This window comes from Caretta caretta, chromosome 5 (genome assembly GCF_965140235.1).
Source record: "Caretta caretta isolate rCarCar2 chromosome 5, rCarCar1.hap1, whole genome shotgun sequence".
Lineage (NCBI taxonomy): Eukaryota > Metazoa > Chordata > Testudines > Cheloniidae > Caretta > Caretta caretta.
Window position 1 is genome coordinate 70,286,976 of NC_134210.1, and position 26,923 is coordinate 70,313,898.

Genomic DNA, 26,923 nt, shown 5'->3' on the forward strand with positions numbered 1-26,923 from the left:
CACCCCACTGCAAGGCAGAGGTCCTAAACTCCTCCCCCACCACTTTCTGGTAGGTGGAGAATGGGGGCTCCACGAGCCGCACGTCAATGGTAAAGAGTCGCATGTGGCTCACAAGCCACAGTTTGGTCACCCCTGTTATGTAGGCTACTACAGAGGACTTCCAAAATTTCTCTTTATATTAGTTTAAATAAGCTTTCAAAAACAAAACGCTTACTTCATCCAACTGCATTTCCACTAACCAATCTCCAAAATATTTTGTTTTGGAATGCAGGATGATAATCTATGTTTCTGACAGAGACTAAGGCCTGGTCTACACTGGGAGGAGAAGGGGGAGTGGGCACGAGCTAAGTCGGTCTAAGTTACACATCTTCAGCTACGAAAATAGCGTAGCTGAAGTCAATGTACTTAGAGCTACTTACCGTGGTGTCTTCACTGCGGTAGGTTGACTGTGTCCGCTCCCGTCGACTCCGCCTACACGTCTTACTCTGGTGGAGTACTGGAGTCGACAGGAGAGCGGTCGATTTATTGCATTTTCACTAGACGCCATAAATCAACCCCTGCTGGATCGATCGCTCTGGAGGCAAGTGTAGACATGCCCTAAGAGTTCCATGGTATGTGGAGGGCTTTAGCTTACAGTACACTTTGGGCTGAATACAGAATGGAGACACTGAAGCATAGCAGGAAGGTCAGTGTTTCAGAAATCTAAACCCTCCTAGTATAATACACAACTGTAGCAGCTAAGTCTCTCTACCATACCGTGCACATCTTTTAAAAGAAATGCTTCTACAGCAAGAAATTACAGATAGTATTTACTGGTCATTATTTCAGTAATCTTTCTCTACAAATAGCTGTATGCAGAAAATTATAATTCAATGCGGTTTTAAATTATCAATTCCTACTGAAGCACAAATACCTTACATATTAGTAGAATGAAAAACGGGCTGGTTAATATTTTAAAATTAAAAAACCCTATCTTCAATGATGCATTTCTGGCTTTCGGTACAGCAACAGGTATTAATATTGCACAGCAATTTGAGGAGGAGAAAGATGGCAACTCATGACAAGGTCACAAACAATTTAGAGAGCAATTTTTTGTTTTGCCATTTTATATATTCATTCCCAAGATACTCTGTCTTTTTTAAACCACTACTACCTCATAATAGTTGCTAAAGTTATTCAGATTAGTGCATTATTTTTACAAATTTAAGATGCTACAATAATGTATATATTAAATCTTACCTGTCTTCATCCTTGTTGGAACCAGGTAAATGCCTGCTGCAATCTTCAAATTCATCCCAGAAAGCTCTATCATCTACTACAGCTGTTCTTTCTTGGATGGTTACATTAGTTTTTAGATCATTTTCTGTTTTCTTTTGAGCATCTTCATAGTCTCTTGGGTCAAAGAACACACTGGAATTCATTTTTTCTTTGCTATTTCTCAAGACATGTTCTGCACTGCCTTGCTGGGCTTCAAAAATTTCACTCCTCCTCCTAGTACTGCTTTTTGCTTCGTCATCACTAGTAAGCTTTTTTCTATCCAATGGGTTTGCAGCATTTTGTTTTCTAACTTTAGGTCTCACTACCAGTTCAGGTGAATTTCCATGATCAGTCTTGCCATCGCTGGTATTCAGTTCATTACAAAGCCCTACAGGGGTCCTGACCGCAACATCAGCTATCATCTTTCTCTGTTGTGTTTCACAACTGGCATTACCACTTAAGCTATTTTTTCCTCTAGCTTCGTCTTCAGCAGATGATTTTTTAAATGTCCTATTATTTCGATGGCCAAGATCTGAGTCTATGTTATAATATCTCATTGAAGGCACTGGTCCTAGTTCTTCAAAAACTTCTCTGGAAGCATTATGATTAAAAGTAGACAATCGTGACTGTATGCCACTGAAGGACTCCACCTCTTTCTCCAACTCAGAAAGCATGTGATCCAGCGTTTCTTGAAATAAGCCTGCTTCTTCTTTTGCTAAGGAAAGATCAACTTGTGCACCATCATCCTCTCCATCACTGCTATCTGGTTCATAGGAGTCAATGTTTACAAAAGCAATTCCATTCTGACCATTCAGATCACTACACTTGCCAGAAGTATATTCTGCACAGTCCTCAGGAATTTTATCAGGATTCATACTGCTCCTTGAGGTTTGATTGCCTTCCTGATTATAGCATACTGGAAAAAATGGTGATGTGTCGGTCTCGACAGTTCGCCTCAATTCAGTTCTACCAACAGGAACTTCAGATCCACCATTCTGTAACGAAGATTCATCTGATAAAGCAGAACAAACTTGAACCAATGGATTGGGACCTTCATAGAAAATCGCAAGAAAGAATACATTGGAGTGATCAAACTGGATATAAAGTTTCTCATTAACAATGCTTGCTCATGAAAAAGCCGGCAGTTGACTGGAACAACAGTGCAATTGAATGATCAGGTACGTTTATCACATGTGTGCTTATGTGCAGCTAATATATCTTTGGTTCCATTTATTAAACTAAGTCTAAACAAACAAACTTAAATGATACAATTTCAGCTTCACTCATGACAGCAGAAATACGTAAGAGCCCTATAAACAAAAACACATTTGCAGGCAGCCTCTTTTAAATTGCTTTCAGACAATAGAAGTTTGAAATGAGAATTATAGGAATTTAGTATGTTTCAAAAGTTAAGGAAACTGAAAAATTTGCTGCTAATAATAATACTGCTAATAATTAGACTACCCATACATTAATGGGCAAAAATGCACATTCTGCAAGAATCTGAAGAAGCCATTTATTGGTACCATAAATGGGATTTTAAATAGGCCTATTTTGTACTTGCAAGCAAGAATGCTATTCTTGACTTACAAGGAGAAATTAACAAGGAAAGTAAATGTAAAGGCTCCAATTAGCAACAATGATTTCACTGCAATTAGGTTTGATAGTAAAACTGAGGGCAGACTCCTCTGATGGTGACATGACAATGAACATCAAGAATGGCAGACTTTGAAAACGGAGTGGAAAAAGTTAGAAACAGGTTAAATAAGTATAGCATCCAATCAGCTTTGAAGTGAACAGTGACCCAAATCTTCAAAAGCGTGTACATTCTTTCATACCTCTGACTGGTGCACATGCAAATCAGGGTTGGAACGTTTATATTCAAGTTTGCATGGAAACCTCAAGTTGCACGCATAACTCAGTGCACGCACTTATGAAATTTAAACCCCTGTTAGAAGCACAGAAAGCTTGTATACATCTGAGAAAAGGGTTTTGAATAAAGAAGAATGAAATATGCATGGTTAAATAGATGTACCCAAGTATATTCTTTAAAAAAAAAAAAAGAAAAAGAAAAGATCTAATTAAAAATGTTATACATTATTCAAATACATAAGCAAACTAGGGAAATGTGGTCTAGATTAAATTACTATAAGGTAGGTGCACAACTGATTGAAAGACTGTACTCAAAGAGTACTTATCAATGGTTTGCTGTTACATTGGAAGGGCATACCTAGCGGAATCCTGCAGGGGTCAGTCCTGGGTCCAGTACGATTCAATATTTTCATTAATGACTTGGTAATGAAGTAGAGAGTATGCAGAAAAAATCCGCAGATGACACCAGGCCGGGAGGGGTTGCAAGCACTTGGGACAACAGGTTTAAAATTCAAAATGACCGTGGCAAGTTGAATTGGTTTGAATTCAACAAGATGAAATTCAATAAAGACAAGTGCAAAGTACCTCACTTGAGGAAGGAAAAAAATCAAATGCACAAATACAAAACAGGGAATAATTGTCTAGATGGTAGTACTGCAGAAAAGGAGCTCAAGATTATTATGGACCACAAACTGAATACGAGTCATCAATGTGATGCAAAAAAGGCTGATATGATTCTGAGGTATATTAATCAGAGTGCGGTATGTAAGACACAGGAGATAACTATCCTGCTCTACTAGGCACTGATGAGACCCCAATTCTAGACACCACAATTTAGGCAAGACAGGGACAAACTGGAAAGAATCCATAGGACAGCAACAAAAATGATAAAAGGTTTAGAAAACCTCACCTGTGAGGAAAGTTTGAAAAAAGTGGGCATGTTTAGTCTTGAGAAAAGAAGACCCATGGGCAACCTGATAACAGTTTTCCAATATGTTAAGGGCTGTTATAAAGAGGAAGGTGATCAATTGTTCTCCATGTCCACTGAAGGTAGGACATGTCCACTGGAGGTAAGACAAGTAGTAATGGATTTAATCTGCAGCAAGGGAGATTTAGGTTAGATATTAGGAAAAACTTTCTAACAATAGGGGTAGTTAAGCTCTGGAACAGGCTTCCAGAGGAGGTCGTGGAGTCCCCATTATTGGAAGCTTTTAAAAGAAGTTGGACAAACACCTGTCAGGGATGGCCTAGGTTTACTTGGTCCTCCCACAGCACAAGTGGCTGGACTTGATGACTTCTCAAGTTCCCTTCCAGCCCTACATTTCTACGATTAGAATCCAGATGGCTGCTTGAGACACTTGTATCATACAAACTCAGATTTCTGCAGAACCTTGAATTATAAGTGGCACAGATAGTGTCACCTCTAATTATGGTAGCCCAACATTTTTATTTATCTCTTCAGTCTTATCTGAAAAAAGATATGGCATGTCAGAAGGGTGAGTTGATAGCACTTTCATTTCTGGAACACAATGATGCGGGTTGTGGTTTCCCACACTAGAATTTGGGCTTACATGGCATGCTGTCACTGCAAAACTAAAAGGATACTGCACTGTTAGAGGTGCTGCCTTTGATGAAACATTATAGTGAGGTCCCTTCTATCTATCTCTTGTGGTTGTTTAAGTAGATATTGAAGATGGCATGGAATTTAGCAGGGGATAACTCCTGTGTTTTGGTCAGTACTCTCAGTATAAAATGAGAATCAGCTTGGAAACATGCAAGCTCATACATCTGGGAATAAAATAATCCAAAACACAAATATTAAATGACAGGGAAAAATATGGAAAGTAGAAATGCCAAGAAGAGACTTAAGGGTTATAGAGCACATAATTACTATTAGTCATAAGTTTACAAGGAAATATAGCAGCAAAAAGTCAATGAAAGTTTGAGCTACATCTGTAGAGGAGTCATATCACGGAACAGAGAAGTAATATTCCTTTCACCATTTACCTCCTCTGAACACCTGAAACAATATGTTCAATGTTGGCACTTCATTATCTAAAAAGATAGTGACAAACTACAGGAAGTTCAGACCAAAAAAAGCAAAAAAAAAGTCATGGGGTTAGCACTGATCTACCAGAAAACGAAGATGCAAATAAGGTAAATATTTGCATACAACTCACTCTGAACATTTGTAAGATGTAAACAAAAAAGGGGAACAGGAATTTCTTAGCACAATAAAAAAAGCTTTCAAGAATAATGAAATGAAATTATGTGAAGAGTTTCCAAAAAAGTGAGATCTTCTGGCTTTTGGAATAGTCTCTTAAGTGAAAGAGTGGTAAATATTACTTGCATAATTAAATCTGACAGGTTTCAGAGTAACAGCCGTGTTAGTCTGTATTCGCAAAAAGAAAAGGAGTACTTGTGGCACCTTAGAGACTAACCAATTTATTTGAGCATGAGCTTTCGTGAGCTACAGCTCACTTCATCGGATGCATCTTCTGCATCTTCTGCAGTTTCCAAAGTATGCATCCGATGAAGTGAGCTGTAGCTCACGAAAGCTCATGCTCAAATAAATTGGTTAGTCTCTAAGGTGCCACAAGTACTCCTTTTCTTTTTACAAATATTAATTGGCACATTTAAGACTAGACTGCAAAAACATTTACGAATATATAATAGACTCAAAAGAAGAGGGACTATACATATGATCTAATAGGTCATTTTGAATTTCTAGATTCAATTATTCTAACTGAATGCTACTTTAAACTCATGAATTATGGATGAAGTTTAAAATTAGCAAACCAAAGAAAACTGAATATTCATGAAAGAGGAAAATAATGTCTATCTGCTATTTCAGTATTTCTTTTTCGCTCTCATATTTTTCTTGTAATTATTTACAAATAGTCGAATTAACTTCTGGTGTAACTCTGCTAAGTCAATGGACTTACATGATGGAAGAATTTGGCTCATGAAATGTAAAGTATTTTGTTTTCTAGCTCTATTTGAGGCAGCAAATAAACATGATGTATTTTCCTCTTACATGGGAATTATTCAAGAATCTGGTTCTGGGGTAAGATAAGATTTCTATGACATATTCATGGTTACAATTATATGTTTTGTGAAATTTTATGAAATTTAAATCTTTCAGTGTTGCTCTACTTTATTTTATGAAGTAAATTAAAACATTTCAAGATAAATACTAATGTTCATTAAACTTCACATTGAGTTTTTGATGCAGAACATATGACCTGAAGTTTGTTCATATGACTTTCAACATTCTATACATTTCCATCTCCGTTCCCTCCCAAAGAAAATGTGTCTCAGTTTGAAATTACAGAGAACGCACATAAAGACTTCTCTTTTTGAACATCGTCTAATTCTAATCCTTCACATTCTCCATTTTGTTGACTTGAATTTCTGTCTTGATTCATCAAAGATGGTCTAAAACTGACATACGCGTGTCTTCTTCCATATCTTCTCCCTGTAATGGTCTGATAGCCTCCTGCTGGTTTGGGCCAAGCAGGTTTGCCAGCTTCTTGACCCATTGCTGCAAGAAACAAAACAGGAAAAACTGAATACATTAGATAAGAGGGAGGGAAAACAAAAATCCATTCCTCACCTTCCCCTTACGGTTTGATTTGTTTGAGCAGGGAATCATTTTCCACAATAAATTTCCCATTTTTCCTCTTTAAAGCGTTGAGCTGCATTGGCATGAACATTTTTTTAAAATCTATATATAATCAGTAAACACTACCAGCTTAAATTTTAGTTCTTTTGATGCTAATGGCATATAAAAGTACACTTGACCAGACTTTTGTCCTTGTTTTAAATAATATTTAATTTTTATCCTGTCAGGATAAAACTCTGCAGTAAATAAAGGCTTAAAAACAAACACTGGGCCTAACTCATCCCTAATGTAGCTCAACTGAAATCAGGAACTAGTTTGACACAGTAAATTTTGCTCTATTCCTGATTTTTATCATTTCTCATCCCTTTCATATTTCTGAGTGACACAAATGTCTCAATCTGGAACACTCAGCACTGCAAAATTAGGATTTCGTTATTTGATAAACCATCCCAAACACAACTATGAACTACTTGTTTTTCAGAACAATCTACGTAAAGGGTTTGCTGAAAGAACAATCTACTTTTATTAAATGCATGCTACAAAAAAAAAAGTGTTCAGAAGTTACAGTAGTCCACTAAGCAAAAGAAAAGTATATTGACACTTTATATAAACTTAGCATTTTGTCATAAAGGCATAATATATGCTACAAAAACATGATTAAGAAAAGAGTTAAGAACAACTGTAGCTCACATCCAGTATTTCTTAAGAAGTGCTGATTTAAGAATTGCTGCTTCAAAGAAAAAATTTCACTTGTTTGAGCCACGTAAAGCAACAACTTTAAAAGGTCAGAACTGAACATTGCACAATCCACCCTGTGAGGTCAATAGATCATATCTCAAATTCAAATCTTCACTACAAACACTATCTGTTTTTTGTGATTAGGCTTTTTCCTTATATATGCAAAAATTTACAAATAAAGAACATAGAACACTTGATTGCTCTTCCTTAAATGACATGCATTCCTGCTAATGGGTCTGACATTTTACACGACCATAAGAAGTTTTATCACAAACTTAAGTACTGTTGAAAATAAGCCTAACAGTAACAACACAAAAGTTAGCTGGCTCCAGTTAGTCTCTCTCTGGGGCGGGGAAAAATATTGGTAGTCAGAGCACATCTTCTAGAATAAACATTCCAGGTCACAAGGGGTAGTGATGGATTCTTTACATTAGGTAACTTTATTAAGAGTAGCCATACAAAGTAATAACTCATGTGGGATCTTATTATGGTAATAAGATCCAGGCTAAATGGATCCTACTGACTTTACCAAGAAGATACAGTCAAAGGTATAAGAAAACTTGAATAGGAAAAAATGCTGATATACTAGATATTATAAAAGTTTCTGGTGCAATGTTAATTCCAGTTGCAGTCTGCCTGATTTAGAAGTGCTCATGTTGCATAATTTCCCCAATTACTGTAATTAAAAGAACTATACTTCAGAAGTTCAGCAGCTTTCTTACATATAAGTAATTTTTCCAGTCAATCGGCCATCTTTAACTTTGTTGGATATTCAATTAACACTTTAGCTTTTGTAACCTTGACAGCCACCGAAATGGATGGGGCAAGGACAAGAGGGAGTTTAGTTTCTCTGAGAGCCCACATTCAAAGACAGCAAATATATTTGGAGTTCAAATGGAAGTTCTATTTTTCCCAGCTGTTACAAATATTCTTTCTTTAAGAACCATGCTCAGTTCAGTGGAGACAAGCAGGATAAAGTTGTTTGTTTAGACATATGATGCCAATGATCAGGAGATTTCCTCATGTGCACTCAAGCACTTTTTCTACTACCGAAGTTAGTACCTATATTAGGTCAACTGCCAAGAATGGTGCAACTGCACAGGTGGTAACAGTATAAATATTAAGAGTAGATGGGGTGCTGGTGTTTTTACCTCTCTTAAAAACCTACACCACTGCTGAAGCATGTATTAATTATGCCAACACAGACACACCAAAGGAGGCAATTTTTTGTTCCAAGCAGGATGAAGCCAGAGCCAGTCCTAAGAAAAAAATTTTGAGAGAAAAAAGGATTTTTTTTTTCCTGGAGCTTCTCTCAGTTAAGATACCACCCTTTAAAAACTTCAACTGAAGAAATGGATGTAGGAGGGCTACTTATTACAACCTAAGGGCTTCCAGCAGAAGCCATTTGGGCTGCAGGTATGTCAATATTCTCAAAGAAAAGTTTAAAGAACTGTAACTGTCATGATTTTAACGTGTAATCTGGGTACTAGACTTTTTCTGAGGAAGACAATGGTTATATTGTTTTCAGTATTAAAAGGCAAATCTGGAGAATTTCTGGCTGGTGAACACAAAGAAAAATGCGTGCAAGGTAAACATTAATGGAATAATTTCACATAAGTTTTAGGAACTCAGTTACAAAGCATCTATAAAGCACCTTAAAGGAGAATCAGGTTGTGTCTCAATTACAGATTGATAAATATAAGTTATTATTCATGTCAAGTTGGGAAAGATACAAATCTGGAAGTTCCTGGGAGATTCTCTCTCAATTTAAGGACTTCCCTTGTGCTTGAACTTCATCACTAAGAAAAGGCACTATGTGAGTCTGGATCTTGTTACTTATGCTTTTTCTGAGAAGTTATTCAAACGCAAATAGCATCTTAAATAAATTATTTAAACAAGGAATCATTTTATTATTTATGCTTCATTATTGAAGATATGGATAGCCATTACGGGTGACCTCTTCTCATTTTGGAGCAGTATTTTAACTTACATATACTTTAATCTATACATTAAATGCACATCAAGTTTCATGAGATTTACAGGAATTCCTGAAAGCTTAGAGAAAGACTTTCAGGATCACATTTCCCCCCTTTTATATTTCAGAGTTGGAGTAACTTTAGCACTCAAGAAAGGTACTAAATCAATAATCATGGAAGCTGAGGTCCTCTATTTATCCCATGATGTACAGCATGGACAGTGGGAGAGCAAAATTTCCTATACTACACTTCCTCCAATCCTGTTTTTAAACATCAAGCAATTAAGTTTCCTCCACTTCCTTTGAAAGACTATTCCACAGTCCAAATGATCTTCTGCTCTGGACATTTTTCCAGATACTCTGCTTAAGATTTCCCTTACTTAATTTCATCCCCTTAAATCACTCTAAATAAATCCTCTTTCCTGGTATATATTCTCTCCTCTGACCTACTACTTTTAGCAGTCACTAAAGCAAGAAACATTTAGTAATTTTAGTCTCTCCTGCCACTTTAAGTCACTTTCATTGCCATTTCCTGGACTCCCTCCCATATAGCTTTAGCTTGCTAATATGGATGATTCCAGAACAGAATGCAGTATTTCAGGTGAAAGCTCAGACCTTTATAGTGCTGGACTATCACATCCTTCTTCTGTGACATCACTGTCTACACAGCCCAAAATTGCACTGGTCTTTCTTACTGCCATATAATATTGCAAAGCCCTGCCAGAGGTGACAACTTGCTGTCAGCTATCAAACCTATGTCACTTTTTCAAATGTTTCTCTTCCACTAACTATTTTGATCTACAATATTTTACAATTATTCAAGCTAAAATTTCATTTTTTCCCATTACCTGCCATATTTTCAGCCACTCTAAGGCTTGTTCTACTCTAGCAACTTATGTAAATATAACATAGTTACTGATCTAACTCTTGGCGTAGACAGTGCCCTCCAGCTGACATATCTACCACCTTTCGGGGAAGTGGAGTACCTACACCAGGGGTTGGCAACCTTTCAGAAGTGGTGTGCTGAGTCTTCATTTATTCACTTTAATTTAAGGTTTTGTGTGCCAGTAATACATTTTAACGTTTTTGGAAGGTGTCTCTCGAAAGGTCTATATATTATATAACTAAACTATTGTCGTATGTAAACAAGGTTTTCAAAATGTTTAAGAAGCTTCATTTAAAATTAAATTAAAATGCTGATCTTACGCTGCCAGCCCTCTCAGCCCGCTGCCAGCCTGGGGTTCCATTCACCTAGGCTGGCAGCAGGCTGAGCAGGACCTGCGGCCGGGACCCCGGCTGGCAAGGGGCTGGCAGCCAGAACCCCAGACCGGCAGCGGGCTAGTGATTTAAATCACTAGTCAGGAAGACTCCATTTAATCATGGTTTCTACATAAAAGTGCATTCTTGTTGGTTGTTATAACCTTAATACATATTCTTCATAACTCAGAGATAGATGGAGGTTTCATTTTTAGAAGGCACACACTATACATTTTTAAGTGATTTATTTTGAAAACTTTTCAGATTAGTTTTACTGCTATATCAGAAAATGAATGAATGATTGGTTATTTCATTTATCAAAGGTAACTGAAACAGATATTTATGAAGTCACTGGGAGGTAAACTATCTCCAATTCAACAAGTTAATCATTAATATTTGGAGAATTTTCTTGCCATGCTGTATTAGGAAGAGAACATCACCAGACAGACGTTTAAATTGTTTTAACTAAAACAACAACATTTATGTAGTCTGGATTTTTTTCTTCAACAGCAAACATATAATATCTTAACAAAACAAGCATCTGAATTTTTGAATTTAGTTAAACATTCAAGTTTTTTAAAATCAGGTTTGTTTTTGTTAAAATTGTTTTAAACTAAAATAGTTAAATTAAATATTTTTTAAAAAATTAAACGGACTATGTCAGCCAGAGACCAACATGAGAAACTTAAAATATTGGCTTCTGCAGCTAACTCAGTCAACTTCACTTTCATTTTACTGTTTGTTCATAATCTGGAAAAGAAAAACAAGCTTTCCTGCTTTTTCAGGTCCCAAACAATTTCTCAATTTGTAATGAATTAGTCTAAAGGAAATACTTATTTTCTACAGTGGCAGAAGAAGCTACTGCTGTTAAAAGTGAGATTATCACTTCAACAGTCTCTGAATCCAAGTGCTTAAGTGACTTCTACCAGTTCACTGATGTGACTTTCTTTAAAACATCATCAGCAAACATATTTTCTTGAATGGTTCTTATTCCCAAACTGGGTGTCTTTTACGGCCTGCTGCCGTTATAGGTTTCCCTTCTAGTGAGAGAATGGTATGGTAGACCTCAAATCAATGAAGGCTACACTCGGAAAGACCTCAAGACTCCTGGAATATGCTGCTCAAACTGTTTCACTATTGTTTTATCGCCTGTCCCTCCCTTCTCACATTCATCTCCAGACTTCTCCTTGTCCAGATCTATTCCGCCCCCAACAATCTTCTGTTCATTGAACTTTTTGAAACTTTGCACTTTTAGAGAGAAGTAAGGGATTGACTCTGTGTGCACAAATTTGCAGAGAGACAATAAAGTTAGGATCTGTTATTTCTCACCTCTGTGTATTATTTTAAAACATTTTTACTGTTAACAAGCATGTTGAATCTCTGGAGAGACAAATACACAGTTTGAGAACTGCAAAACTAAGCATCTCTGATGGTACCTTCTAGACTGAGCACTGAGTCCCATTGGGTAGATAGAAAGATTAACCTAAACAATTTACACAGAAGTCCCTGGAACCCCATAAGATTGGTTCCCTAATCCATGAACTATTCGAACTCATTTACAAAACTTGTCTTAAATGTTACATGAATATATTATCTCATACTATAGAATTAGAATTTATAATCCTTATTCCATGATGAGATATCTTTGAGCTATAATGTATCTATCTTTTTTCCCTCAAAAAGCATTTTATGAAAAAAATCAGATTTAAATAAAAAAAATCATTGATTTTTATCCACCCTGGTCCTACTAATCTTAGTGCAGTGATGACTAGACTAAGATGCAATATGTGATTGTGACGTTATACTCCATATGTTTATGGAAATATGCTTATGAGTGTGAATATAAAGTAACTGGAATATGCTTTATGCAAAAGGTCTCTTGTAATCATTACAAAGCTTATAATCTACTGAGTGTGTTCAACCTATTTGTATGAATGTATCATTCTTGTATCTGAAGCTAGAAATATGAAGTATTACTCTGAAGTCCTATTGTAATTATGCAAAGTGGCTTTAATGGTGGCTTGGAATCTTGATTGCTCCCATTGACTAGGACAATTGGTTCTGAATGGGTCTATTTACCTGCAAGCTTTCCTGTGTATGTGGGTAATGAAGAATAAGTTCTTACAGTGACATGTGACCATGTCACATGATACTGGAATCCATCTTAAAACTCGTGTTTTTCCATTTAGAAGGAAGGGTGGGGACCCAAAGAGACAAAAGATTCCCACCTTGGGCCAAAGCTATAGAAGTGGGTGGAACAGAACAAAGGGGGCTGCCAGTCAGGAGAAATTCCCTAGTTACCATCTGAGATGGAATTAACAAGGACTGTACCAAGGGAAAGGATTGGGCCAGACTAGGAAGGAGTGTAGTCTGTGAAAGAAGCTTATTAGAACATCTCTGAGGGTGAGACTTACCTGTATTAGTTTCTTAATGTATTAGGCTTAGAATTGTGAGTTTCATTTTATTTTGCTTGTTAACTAACTTTGTTCTGTCTGTTATTACTTGAAACCACTTAAATCCTACTTTTTATACTTAATAAAATCACTTTTGTTTATTAATGAACCCAGGGTAAGTGATTAATACCTGGGGGAACAAACAGCTGTACATATCTCTCTATCAGCGTTATAGAGGGTGGACCATTTATGAGTTTACCCTGTATAATCTTTATACCAGGGGTGGCCAATCTGTGGCTCCGGAGCCACATGCGGCTCTTCAGAAGTTAACATGCGGCTCCTTGTACAGGCACCGACTCCGGGGCTGGAGCTACAGGCACCAACTTCCCAGTGTGCGGGGGGGTGCTCACTGCTCAACTCCTGGCTCTGCCACAGGCCCTGCCCCCTCTCCACCCCTTCCCACACCCTCCTCTGAGACTGCCATGCCCTCGCTCCCCCGCCCCCTCCCCCCCGAGCCTCCTGCACACCATGAAACAGCTGATTAGGAGGTGCAGGGAGGGAGGGGAAGGCACTGATTGGCAGGGCTGCCACTGGGTGGAAGGCGCTGGAAATGGGGTGGGAGCTGCTGATGTATTGCTGTGGCTCTTTGGAAATGTACATTGGTAAATTCTGGCTCCTTCTCAGACTCAAGTTGGCCACCCCTGCTTTATACAGAGTAAAGCAGATTTATTTGGGGTGTGGATCCTACCGGGATCTGGGTGTCTGGGTGCTGAAGACAGGAGTACTTGCTGAACTGTTTTCAGTTTAGTCTGCAGCTTTGGGAGCATGGTTCAGACCCTGGGTCTGTGTTGCAGCAGGCTAGCATGTCTGGCTCAACAAGATAGGGCTCTGAAGTCCCACGCAACCAGGGAAAACAGGCTCAGAGGTAGTTTCAGCACATCAGGTGACAGTTCCAAGTGGGTCTCTGTGACCTAACCCGTCACAGTGATGTTGGGAGAAATATTCAGTTTGGTATGTTGAATCAGTTTAAATACAAATTTATAGTTAGCTTCATTCTTTTGATGAATGGGTATAAATTCAAATGTACATTTTAAACAAATCTAAATTTAAACTGCTTTTAGTTTTCAGAGTAACAGCCGTGTTAGTCTGTATTCTGCCTTTAGTGTTTCCATCCATTCTGAAGGTATAGCAAGTTCCCTCCCCACCTTCCAGTGGCTTAAATATTTACTTTTCCCTTATTGACTTACAAATAACAATACTAAACTGAATAAATACACATATTTTAATATATAACACAGATACTGTGGAAAAATGTTAACATAATTGAGAAATATAGTTTTAAAGCGAAAATTCACAGAAAAATAATCTTTACAGATACAGTTGAAGAGTTTCCTGGGCTCTGCCGTGCTAACTGTACATTTTAGGGGCAAAGAAAGACTTATTTCCTCATCTGTAACCATGAAATACAAAATAAGATATTCTGTGACAGGCTCATTCACAACTGGAAAAGATGTCAAGAGGCTCTAATGTAGCCTTAATGATGTATTGGTGATTGATTGACTGATTAATTAATATTAACCAATCTTTGAGACCACAGTGGTCAAGAAAGGTTTGGTCTCCCAAGCGCTACAGAATCAGGAATATCATAGAATAACAGACCCTAGAAGCAATATATCACAAGTCCCTTTATTAACAAATCCACTACGTAGATAAACAATTACACTAAAATACAACAGTAGATAGAAAGACAGTGCAAAATGTTTAGCCCTAAGACTGGCACCACTTAAATCTCACATTTCATATCACCTGCTGGGGACCCTAAAGGGTTAGTCATTATCATTATCATCATCCATGATTGTGCATTCCCCTTCCATCAGCACACTGGCCAGGCAACACCTTTTTATCCTGAGTTATGATTCCACCTTTTAAGGCTCAAAGGTTCCAACCTGTTTTTCCTTATCCGTATTTCCAAACCCCACTAATTAGGGGCACCCCATTTCTCACTGGCTACCCTCTTAGTTCCCTTAATTCTCATTAACATTACTCCTGGGGGAAATCTGTGCCACTGTGCAACGCAGAATTTTGCAGAAATTAATGTTGTGTGCACAGAATTTCCATTTTTCCCCCACAGAAAGGGCCTGCAGAGATGTTGGCCTCCCCTAGGGGCCGCTGGCTTCAGCAGAGCCCAGCTCACAAATAAAAGGCAAGGCCAGAGGGAAGGGGAGGGAACTGGAATGTTCCCAGCAGCTGCAGTTCCCAGCATGTTCTGAAGGAAGGAGGCGGCACCAAGCAGGAAACTCTGTGCAAGCCTAGGACCCAGCATCAGGCTGTTTCTCCCTCTGTATCCCTAGGCTCTAAGAGGGTAGGAAGTGTGTGTGTCCAGGCTAGGAGGGGCAACTTGGCTGGGCTCTGAGGGACAGGGGATGTGGGTGTCTGGGCTGGGGCCCCCCTGCAGATCACCTCTGAGGGGTAGAGGTTGTGAGTTTCTGGACCAGGGTGTGGGCTGCGGCTGGGCTCTGGGGGATAGGGGTTTTGAATGTCTGGGCTTGGGAAAGGCCCACGGCTGGGCTCGGGAGCGGGGTGAGTATCTGAATCCCCAACTGGACTCTGGAGGAGAGGGGCAGAGAAGCAGGAACTGGGTTGTTGTAGAGGTTTCTTTCCTTGGGGAATATTTGTGTGTCTGAATTGTTACACATAGTTGCTGACAGGTATTTTGAAATAAATTACCAAAATAATTGAAACTGATGTGATTATATAGTGTTATTTTGATACCCAAAATTTGCAGAATTTTACAACATTCTGTGCAGAATTTTTAATTTTTGGCACAGAATTCCCCCAGGAGTATAACATTTATGTCAATATGTTACCATAGCACGTTCAAGTTACTACAGAATCCCCCAAAACGTTATCATCCGTCATCTTGTGATATTTACTGATACATTGCAGCACATTTCCTAGTCCATTGTCATGTAGTTTCCAGATCAGCAGCACTTAGCATATCTTTTACTGTAATCTTACACTTTACTGGTACAGGGTTGTCTTTCGGTCACCTAGTCACACCAACTTGGTTGAGGCATAACACCTAGTGTGGCTAAACTGAATGCCTTATAGGCCTCGGGCTTATACCACCTGTATTACAACATTTATTAATACCTATATTTCACCTCTATATACTTAATATATTTTATTCTTGGCTACAAGTCTCCCCCTTTAATGGGGTGATTCTAAATAAGAATGAATAAGAACCCCATCACACAGATGATTACATTAGCTCTACATGCAACATAGTTATATATGTTACTACACAGCAAACATTATTAATACCTAAATTAGGGATGGTTGCTTTTTTTTTTTTTTTTTTTAAATGGAGTTTCTCATGGTTGGTAAGCTGTTTTTACTGGCTGTTACCAGTGGATGGAAATATATGGATGTTCTGGTACTTGCTAAGGCTTTATTCTGCTCATGTTTACATATCCATAACATGGGGTGATCTTTACAGTGGCGATGGATTGTTGGAGCAACCATGGTTGAGAAGGAATGGGGATAGTATTGATCAATTGAGGTTGACTTCTTGGTATTTCTCGATATCCCGACAATGTTATAATCCTTCCTCCCATACATCATTATCATACTTCCTTGGACAATTCTTCCTTTTAATCCAATTTTCATTCATAAAGGGCTTGGTAATAAGTCATCTGTTCCATCTAATAATTTATTCAGTATTTGCTCCGCTTAGTCCATGTCATTACTAATGTCAATTAAATGCACATTCTTCTTTCTAACAATTAGTTTAGCTGTAAATCTAACAGTTGTTTGGATGCAAGAAAGACTGGGGATACTCTGCCTTGTTAGCTCTTGATAATCTAGGTTACAAAGGATAACAATTTCATTTTCAAACACAGGTACAAAGGAGACTGCTGTATGCCCAATAATCATATGTAGTTTTGGCTTAAAACAGAAATTTGGAATTGTGACCTGACACCTAATTTTACTATTATAAACAAATCTTTTTCACTTGTTAGACACAATATTGTCTAATTTTACTATTATAAACAAATCTTTTTCACTTGTTAGACACAATATTGCCCCTTTCCATTGTAGGTCTCCTGCTCCATGGGAGATTTCCATTTGGTCAGTTGCACTGCACATGACACTTGTTGAGTTAGCTTTCAGTAGGTTCCATAGGTACCCTTCTGCCTGGCCACACAGTGGGGTTGTTACCTCAAATACATTACACCTACAGACCCACTGACGCTCCTTTTGAAAGTAACGGGAGGTCTGCGGGACTTGCCATGTCTGGATTTAAAATGCTACAGCAGCACATCTGCACCAATTAAGTAGTGCTTCAGTGTAGACACTACCTGCGTTGATGGGAGTGGTTCTCACATCGGTGCAGGTAATCCACCTCCCCGAGAGATGGTAGCTAGCTCAACACAGGGACTTAAGCTGATCTAACAAATGCCGCTCAGGAATGTGGATTTTTCACACCCCTGACATAGTTAAACCAACCTGTCTAGTATGGACCAGGCCTAAGTTTCTTGATGATAAACCACCAGGAGGGGTAATTTCAGTCCTTCCTTAATAATGTTGTCTTCTAGGCAACCTATGGAGTAAATAGCAGCTAGTTGACCAAATACATCCTTATCTGGGTCAAACACAGCATGAACAAGATATGCAAAGATTTTGAGTTGCAACATATTTTACTTAAATAAGTAACATGAGTTATGATTAGGATGTGGTGTCCCAAATCCTAGGTTTTTAATTGCACCACATAATATCACTTGACATTTAGTCAGGCATTTTGCTTTCTCTCCTCCATTTCTTTGAATGAATTTGGGACAATACCAATTTAAGATATGTCCATTCTTAATTAAGGTCGGGCACTTTTCCCAATTCTAAAAATTGTAAGGTGCTTGCAATAATATTTACTACAGTCACCATATGCAGAAGAGATAATTCCTTCCCCATATATTGATTTCTTCCCTGATCGTCGTGTTCTATTAATTGATTAATTTTAGTCTGTCTCAAACAATCTTGTTATCTCATACATGTCAAAAATTGTAAATCTTTCTTCTATTGCTAAAACTTGTATCGCCTTTTAATATTGGGTTAACTACCTTGTTGGCTTTTTCCTGAGCCATACAGTTAATTTGCCTTCTAATTCTTTCAAAAGCCACCAAGTTCCAAATTGATATTCCTGTTCCAAGTAAACCTGTTACACTCCCCCAAATTCCAAAAGGATCAATTCCACATTTCCTTCTTGAAGGACAGAGGTTGGTCTTTACAGGAATACCTAAATTTGCAATGTCTTTTTTCTGGTACAGCTTTAAATGGTTAGCATGGTAGATTTTTTTTAATCCACCTTCCCGCCCCAACCTTACCCCGAATTCCCTTAATTGAAGAAATTGGACAGGAGTGACCAGCTGACTCACAAATGTGTGATAGCCTGTATATATCCTGTCTCCTTCCATTCATCACACTTTCACCAATTTGGTGTATTGTGAAGAATATATTTTGCAGAATGTGGACTTTCTGCATCAACTTTAATCACCATTAGTTGACTCAATCACATACCAATCAGAGTGTGATCTAAGATAAAGCTCTCAAAGTCAAATTTAGGGTGCACCTTTGTGCCTAATACCATATTACTTAGCTGAGACTTGATTTTTATATTTGCATTAAACTGATTATGTTTAATCATTTATGGCACCAGTAGCCAAAAATATACAGTTACATTATAAAACATTTTAGCTATTACATGCATAGCTATTAATCTATATTAATATTGCCATGGTTTGTTTTCAATGAATTTATATATTTTAACCTGGGTTTTCCCAAACATCTGGCTACATTGCTTGACAAATCCCATATCAAAATTAACAACAGTTTGAACAAAAAGTTTGATTAATATAGAAACCGTCTGGGTTAAATTGTTTATGCAGGCAAATATACCTAATTTATGAGTAGCATTTGCAAAAAGGAATTGAACTACCATTATAATAATGGTGGTTATAATCTATTTATAATATTAAAATAGTGTGCTATCACAAAAAAATGTACTATAACTTTTTACCATTGCACCCAAAATGTTTGTTCCAACAATAAATAAAATAAATCCCCCATAATTAAAGAGCCAATGACATAGTCATGTGACATAACACATATAACCAAGGAACAAATAATCCTAATATTCTTATGTTTTATTTTATATATTTATATATATTAGAAAACAAAAAGGAAGGAGAAAGATCAAAAGAGGTTCTCCCAAAGTTCACTTGTGACTGGGGGAACTCCCACAAGTATTAGTATGAGATGACCACTAAAGTATTCCATGATTGATAGATCAGGCAGTCACCTCGTTTGAATCCTACCACTTCCCCTCAAAGAAGGGGGGCACACAAAGAGTATTAAAGAGGGGAGACCTCGGCCTGTGAAACCCACAATGTCTTCCCCTAATTGCAGAAAAGGACTTAGGGGTTACAGTGGACGAGAAGCTGGATATGAGTCAACAGGGTGTGCCCTTGTTGCCAAGAAGGCTAACGGCATTTTGGGCTGTATAAGTAGGAACATTGCCAGCAGATCGAGGGACGTGATCGTTCCCCTCTATTCGACATTGGTGAGGCCTCATCTGGAGTACTGTGTCCAGTTTTGGGCCCCGCACTATAAGAAGGATGTGGAAAAATTGGAAAAGGTCCAGCGGAGGGCAACAAAAATGATTAGGGGAGTGGAACACATGACTTATGAGGAGAGGCTGAGGGAACTGGGATTGTTTAGTCTGAGGAAGAGAAGAATGAGAGGGGATTTGATAGCTGCTTTCAACTACCTGAAAAGGGGTTCCAAAGAGGATGGATCTAGACTGTTCTCAGTGGTAGCAGATGACAGAACGAGGAGTAATGGTCTCAGGTATTTCCAGTAGGGATAAGGAGGTTTTAGTACCATTATACAAGGCAGCTCAGACATAGGTGAGAGGTCTTTCGCAGGAGTGGTGGGTGAAATTCTGTGGCCTGCGTTGTGCAGGAGGTCAGACTAGATGATCATAATGGTCCCTTCTGACCTAAATATCCATGAATCTATGAGCACAAAGCCCATCAGCAAAATCTCAGGTCTTTTACACAGCTTCCCCTCAGTGTGTTTATCATGTCCTTTCCATTCAATTGGGGCTGCCCCTATCATTGCTGGCCCCATAAAGTTTCCCACCCATTGAGGCAAGTAGTTTGCATTTGTCTGACATCAACTTCAAGCCACTGGTTCTTGTTATGCCTTTCTCTAATAGATTTACAAACCCTGTAGTAGCCAGTATTTTCTCCCCTTGGTTACACTGTAGACAAGTCACCTCTCAATATTCTTTCTGATAAACTAAAAAGATTGAACTTTAAGTCTCTCACTACAAGGCATTTTCTCCAGTCCTAAAATCATTTTTGTGTGGTTCTTTTCTATACCTTGTCCAATTTTTCACCACTCCTTTAAATATATTGACACCAGAACTGTACACAGTATTCTAATTTACTTCTCACCAATGCCATATACAGAAATAAAATCACCTTCCTCCACTACTCTCCTATTTATACATCCAAGGATCTTATTAGCCCTCTTTCCCGTAGCATCATATTGGAAGCTCATGTTCAGTTGCTTGTCCACTATGACCCATAAGCCCTTCTCAAAGTTACTGCTTTCCAGGGTAATCTCTCATTCTCTAGATGTGGCCTGCTTTCCTAATTCCTACGTGTATGAACTCTGCGCTTGACTCTATTAAAACACATTTTATTTTAATAGGCCCAGATTAACAAGCAAGATCTGTATAACTGCCCTCTCCAAATCATTATTTACTATTCCACCTATCTTTGTGTCATCTACAAATTTTACCAGGAATGATTTTATGTTTGCTTCCAGATCATTTATGAAAATGTTGAATATCAGGCTTATTACCAATCCCTGTGGTTACACTCCCATTTTATGATGATTCCCATGGACAACTGTTCTTTGAGATCTGTCAATTAGACAATTCTTAATCCATTAAAAGTATATATTTTATTGATATTGTGCAGTGCTAATTTTCGAAACCAGAATATTATGTGGTACTAAATCAAACACCTTATAAAAATTTAAGTATATTACACCTCTGCAGTTACTTTTATCAATCAAGTTTGTAATCTCAAAGAATGAAAACAGGTTTGTTTGACAAGACCCATTTCCCCTAACACTATTACACACAGTACAGAATTACTGTTAACCTAGGATAGAGAGATGAACAGAATGGAAAATCCAGAATTATGGATCACAAGAGAAGTGGATTGTGAAGCTCATCTTCATGTTATCATCCCCTATGAAATTCAACTAGTTTACAACATAGGATCTTTCATCCTTAGGTAGACTGTTTCAGCAGACTAAGAATTTATCACAGAGTTCACAGCCTTCTAAGGCCCATGTGGCTTAGAAGGCATCAGAAATAACATGCTGGATTGAGCTCCATTTGTCACTTAAAGACAGACTCAAAGTATGCAAGCTACCAGGTAAAGATCAAACTGTAAATTATAAAGAACAGCTGCAGGGTATTACGTTTCCTCTGAATCATTCATACTTTGCAGAGCTGCTTCACTGTTTTGCCCACCACAAGCCTTGGTGCACCTTAGGCAGTGGTTGTGCAAGCAGACAGCCACAGCAATGCTCTAAAACAGCAAAAAGAAGCTAACTAGGATTCTGATCCTGCAAACACTTTACACAAGTGTGTAACTTTAAGCAACAGACAAGTTAATGGATATATTAACGTGCTTAATGTTATAAACATGCAAAAGTGTTTGCAGGACTGCAACCTAGCAATGTACAATACTAATCAGTTTTCCTATGGGATCTTTTATGTAAAATGTATCACTGCTGGTAATTCAGAAAATAACTCAAAATGAATCAATTTCAGGGAAAACCAAAAATGGGGAGAAAATACACTTGAGCAGACAAAGAGAAAAAAGAGCACACAGAAGAACTGTAACAGATGCAGAAAAGGAGAAAAGGGAATGGAGGTAAGGAAAAGGTAAAAACCAACAGTGGTGGTCTCAACATTAGTTCCCCAAGTTTCTTTCCTTCCCAAAAATTATATGGCACATCAATATAACTGAAGAGAACTACCAAAATGAGTACTTTTGAGACGTTTTAACTATCTTAGATTATAACAATTTAGCAACCTCTATTAAGTGCAAAAGTTTTTGGTAAATTGCATTCGTCATGCTCTCTATTTTGGGCAATTACTTTTGAGAAGTTATTAAAACACTATCTCATAATTCCAAATAAAAGTTCTAGTCCTCAAGTTCCTTAAACTGCCTGTGCCATCAATAATTAAGGTAGTAACTGATATTTAATGTTATTGTTTCTTTCCAGAAGATATATTTGAAAGCATGAAAGAATGTATGAAATAACATAGATTTGAATCAGTAAAGAGTTATTTCAGTTTTGCTGGCCAGGGCTCAAATTGGTTGGGAGGTTATTCCACGACTCACTGCTGCAGATGAAAAAAGGAAAAATACGGAGAAAACGAATGAGCAAATAAATACCGTAGAGTGGTGAAGAGACATACCACTGCACCGCAATGTGGCCATTCCCAAATCAAGTACTTGTGACAAACGTTCTTGAAGTTGGTTGTGGTTAATGTTAGTTTCTAAGTTTACAGATTTCACACTATGTGCACTGGTAAAACAGTTAACTTACAGTGTTAGGACATTCCACCATCTTTAGCCACCTGGGATTTACCTAAAGCAATGGAGGACCATGCTGTAGGAAAATATTTAAAATGTACTTAAGGCATTTGATTTTTATTAGCTGCAAGTTACTTTTCAAAGTCTCAAGAGTATTATGCTTTAGAGCAACTCAAAACTGTTTTGTAGGTTACTTGAGAAATGTACATTGGTTGTTTCCATAAGCAGTGTTATTTCAGATACAAAGATGTTAACAAATGTGGGTGCTTCAGGGATTATTCTTAGGCCTTAATTTTTTTCTTTTTGTCAACCTTTTATTACAGCTATCTTTACCCCAGGTTGAAAGCAGCCTGTAGTCTGATATTAATAAGATGGCAGCCAGCTCTCCACTGGGTTGACTTTAAATTAAATGAAAACCATGATTTTTGGTTCACCTCCCAAATTACAGTCATGATTTCAGTCATTAATGACTGAAACAGCAGATGGTGATGTCTTGTGGCATTTAAGCATCAGGAATCCCTCCTTTCAACAAGCCAGTATTTCCTCCAAAGTAGATCAAAGTTCAGAAGCACTGTACAGATAATTTAAGAAGTGTGAAATACTTTGTGAAGAAGCAGGTTGTTCAGCAGTACCTGGCCCATTCTGGACTATGGGGATTAATTTATATTTAAAATTATTTGGTGTGCTAATGCATACTTTGAAAATATTTAACAGAGTGACTTTTGACTTTGTGAATATCAAGCACAAAGAATAACAAAAATAATAGCCATGTAGGACTGGAAGGGCCCTTAACAGGCCCTGTAGTCCAGTCTCCTGCACTCAAGGCAGGACCAAATATTTGCTACACCATCCCTGACAGATGTTTGTCTAACTTGTTCTTAAAAACCTTCAATGACAGAGATTCCACCACCTCCATAGGTAATTTATTGCAGTGCTTACCTACGCTTACTGTTAGGAAGTTTCTCCTAATGTCTAACCTAAATCTCCATTGCTGCAATTTAAGCACAGTATTTTTTGTCCTGTCCTCAGAGGTCAAGGGGAATAATTTATCACCCTTCTCTTTATCATAACCTTTTACATACCTGAAGACTTATGTATCCCCTCAGTCTTCTCTTCTCCAGACTGAAAAAACCCAATTTTAAAAAAATCTTTTCCTCATAGGTCATGACTTTCCTCTTTAACCATGTTTGTTGCTCTCCTCTGGACTTTCTCCAATTTGTCCACATCTTTCCCAAAATGTGGTACCCAGAACTGGACACAATACTCCACTTGAGGTCTTATCAGTATTGAGCAGAGTGAAAGAATTACTTCTTGTACCTTGCTTATAACTCTCCCGCTAATACATCAAAAAACCAATGTTCATTTGTGGGGTTTTTGCAACATTATTACATTGATGACTCATATTTAGCTTGTGTCAGAATAGCAGCCGTGTTAGTCTGTGTCCGCAAAAAGAAAAGGAGTACTTGTGGCACCTTATAGACTAACCAATTTATTTGAGCATAAGCTTTCGTGAGCTACAGCTCACTTCATCGGATGCATTCTGTGGAAAATATAGCGGGGAGATTTATATACATAGAGAACATGAAACAATGGGTGTTACCATACACACTGTAACAAGAGTGATCACCTAAGGTGAGCTATTACCAACAAGAAAGAAAAAAACCTTTTGTAGTGATAATCAAGGTGGGCCATTTCCAGCAGTCAACAATGTCTGAGGAACAGTGGGGGGGGGAGGGGCGGAATAAACATGGGAAAATAGTTTTACTTTGTGTAATGACCCATCCAGTCCCAGTCTTTATTCAAGCCTAAGTTAATTGTATCCAGTTTGCAAATTAATTCCAATTCAGCAGTCTCTCGTTGGAGTCTGGATTTGAAGTTTTTTTATTGAAGAATTGCCACTTTTAGGTCTCTAATGGAGTGACCAAAGAGAATGAAGTGTTCTCCGACTGGTTTTTGAATGTTATAATTCTTGACGTCTGATTTGTGTCCATTTATTCTTTTATGTAGAGACTGTCCAATTGGCCAATGTACATGGCAGAGGGGCATTGCTGGCACATGATGGCAGATATCACATTGGTAGGTGTGCAGGTGAACGAGCCTCTGATAGTGTGGCCGATGTGATTAGGCCCTATGATGGTGTCCCCTGAATAGATATGTGGACACAGTTGGCAACGGGCTTTGCTGCAAGGATAGGTTCCTGGGTTAGTGGTTCTGTTATGTGGTGTGTGGTTGCTGGTGAGTATTTGCTTCAGTTTGGGGGGCTGTCTGTAAACAAGGACTGGCCTGTCTCCCAAGATCTGTGAGAGTGATGGGTCGTCCTTCAGGATAGGTTGTAGATCCTTGATGATGCGTTGGAGAGGTTTTAGTTGGGGGCTGAAGGTGATGGCTAGTGGCGTTCTGTTATTTTCTTTGTTGGGCCTGTCCTGTAGTAGGTAACTTCTGGGTACTCTTTTGGCTCTGTCAATCTGTTTCTTCACTTCAGCAGGTGGGTATTGTAGTTGTAAAAACGCTTGATAGAGATCTTGTAGGTGTTTGTCTCTGTCTGCGGGGTTGGAGCAAATGCGGTTGTATTGTACAGCTTGGCTGTAGACAATGGATCGTGTGGTGTGGCCTGGGTGAAAGCTGGAGGCATGTAGGTAAGTATGACAGTCAGTAGGTTTCCGGTATAGGGTGGTCTTTATGTGACCATCGCTTATTAGCACTGTAGTGTCCAGGAAGTGGATCTCTTGTGTGGAGACATCCAGGCTGAGGTTGATGTTGGGATGGAAATTGTTGAAATCATGCTGGAATTCCTCAAGGGCTTCTTTTCCATGGGTCCAGATGAAGAAGATGTCATCAATGTAGCGCAAGTAGAATAGGGGCATTAGGAGATGAGAGCTGAGGAAGTGTTGTTCTAAAGTCAGCCATAAAAATGTTGGCATACTGTGGGGTCATGCGGGTACCCACAGCAGTGCCGCTGATTTGAAGGTATACATTGTCCCCAGATGTGAAATAGTTATGGCTGAGGACAAAGTCACAAAGTTCAACCACCAGGTTTGCCGTGACATTATCGGGGATACTGTTCTTGACGACTTGTAGTCCATCTTTGTGTGGAATGTTGGTGTAGAGGACTTCTACATCCATAGTGACTAGGATGGTGTTTTCAGGAAGATCACCGATGGATTGTAGTTTCCTCAGGAAGTCAGTGGTGTCTCGAAGATAGCTGGGAGTGCTGGTAGCGTAGGGTCTGAGGAGGCAGTCTACATAGCCAGACAATCCTGCTGTAAGGGTGCCAATGCCTGAGATGTTGGGGCATCCAGGATTTCCAGGTTTATGGATCTTGGGTAGCAGATAGAATACCCCTGGTCAGGGTTCCAGGGGTGTGTCTGTGCGGATTTGTTCTTGTGCTTTTTCTTGTGATCGTCTATAACCCCCAGATCCTTTTCTGCAGTACTCCTTCCTAGGCAGTCCTACGTAGTCATTTCCCATTTGGTATTTGTGCAATTGATTATTCCTTCCTAAGTGGAGTACTCTGAATTTGTCGTTACTGAATTTCATCCTATTTATTTCAGACCACACTTCCAGTTTGTCCAAATAATTTTTAATTGTAATTCTGTCCTCCAAAGCAACTTCAAGGCCTCCCAATTTAGTATCATCCACAAACTTTATAAGTTTGCAGAAGATACATGACTGGGTCCTCTATAATCAACTTAGTTAGCTAAGTCACTCCAAACCAAACAGTATACCATATCGTATACGTACATTTGTAACTTGGCTTTAACATGTTTATACTCACTTATCAGACGTAGAGAGCAAGTGGCTACTGGCTTCACCCAGTCTATCAACTTTGAAATACCCAGAGTCAACAATTACTTTAGGAGATGGGTATGTAAGGCTGAAGCAACTAAAATAGTTTACCTACTCTATTAGAACAAGCCCCAAGCTACCTACTCTATTAGAAACTTTTTCTCTTTTATCATTGCTAATGTAAATTATCACTCCATACTTGTGAATGCAGACTACTATTTTAAATAGAATCCAGCAGCATACTGTTTATATGGTAATGTAACTGAAATATGCTGTTGTAATTTGGCAACTGTCCTTTTGGATCCTCACCAAAACGATACCTGTTCCATCAAACAAC

The 26,923-nt window shown here is 38.3% G+C and overlaps 1 protein-coding gene across 5 annotated transcripts in view; it reads right to left on the reverse strand.

Annotated features, from left to right (window-relative positions):
• PJA2 (praja ring finger ubiquitin ligase 2) overlaps positions 1 to 26,923 on the reverse strand; it is a 103,931-nt gene that overhangs the window by 51,742 nt on the left and 25,266 nt on the right. For all 5 annotated transcript variants that reach the window (XM_075128603.1, XM_048850012.2, XM_048850013.2 and 2 more), the window contains exons 2-3: positions 6,473 to 6,673; positions 1,240 to 2,308 (exon numbers count right to left, since the gene is read on the reverse strand). In XM_075128603.1, the coding sequence (XP_074984704.1) occupies positions 1,240 to 2,308; positions 6,473 to 6,671 (1,268 nt within the window). In that variant the 5' untranslated portion in view covers positions 6,672 to 6,673. The remainder of the gene's footprint in view (positions 1 to 1,239; positions 2,309 to 6,472; positions 6,674 to 26,923) is intronic.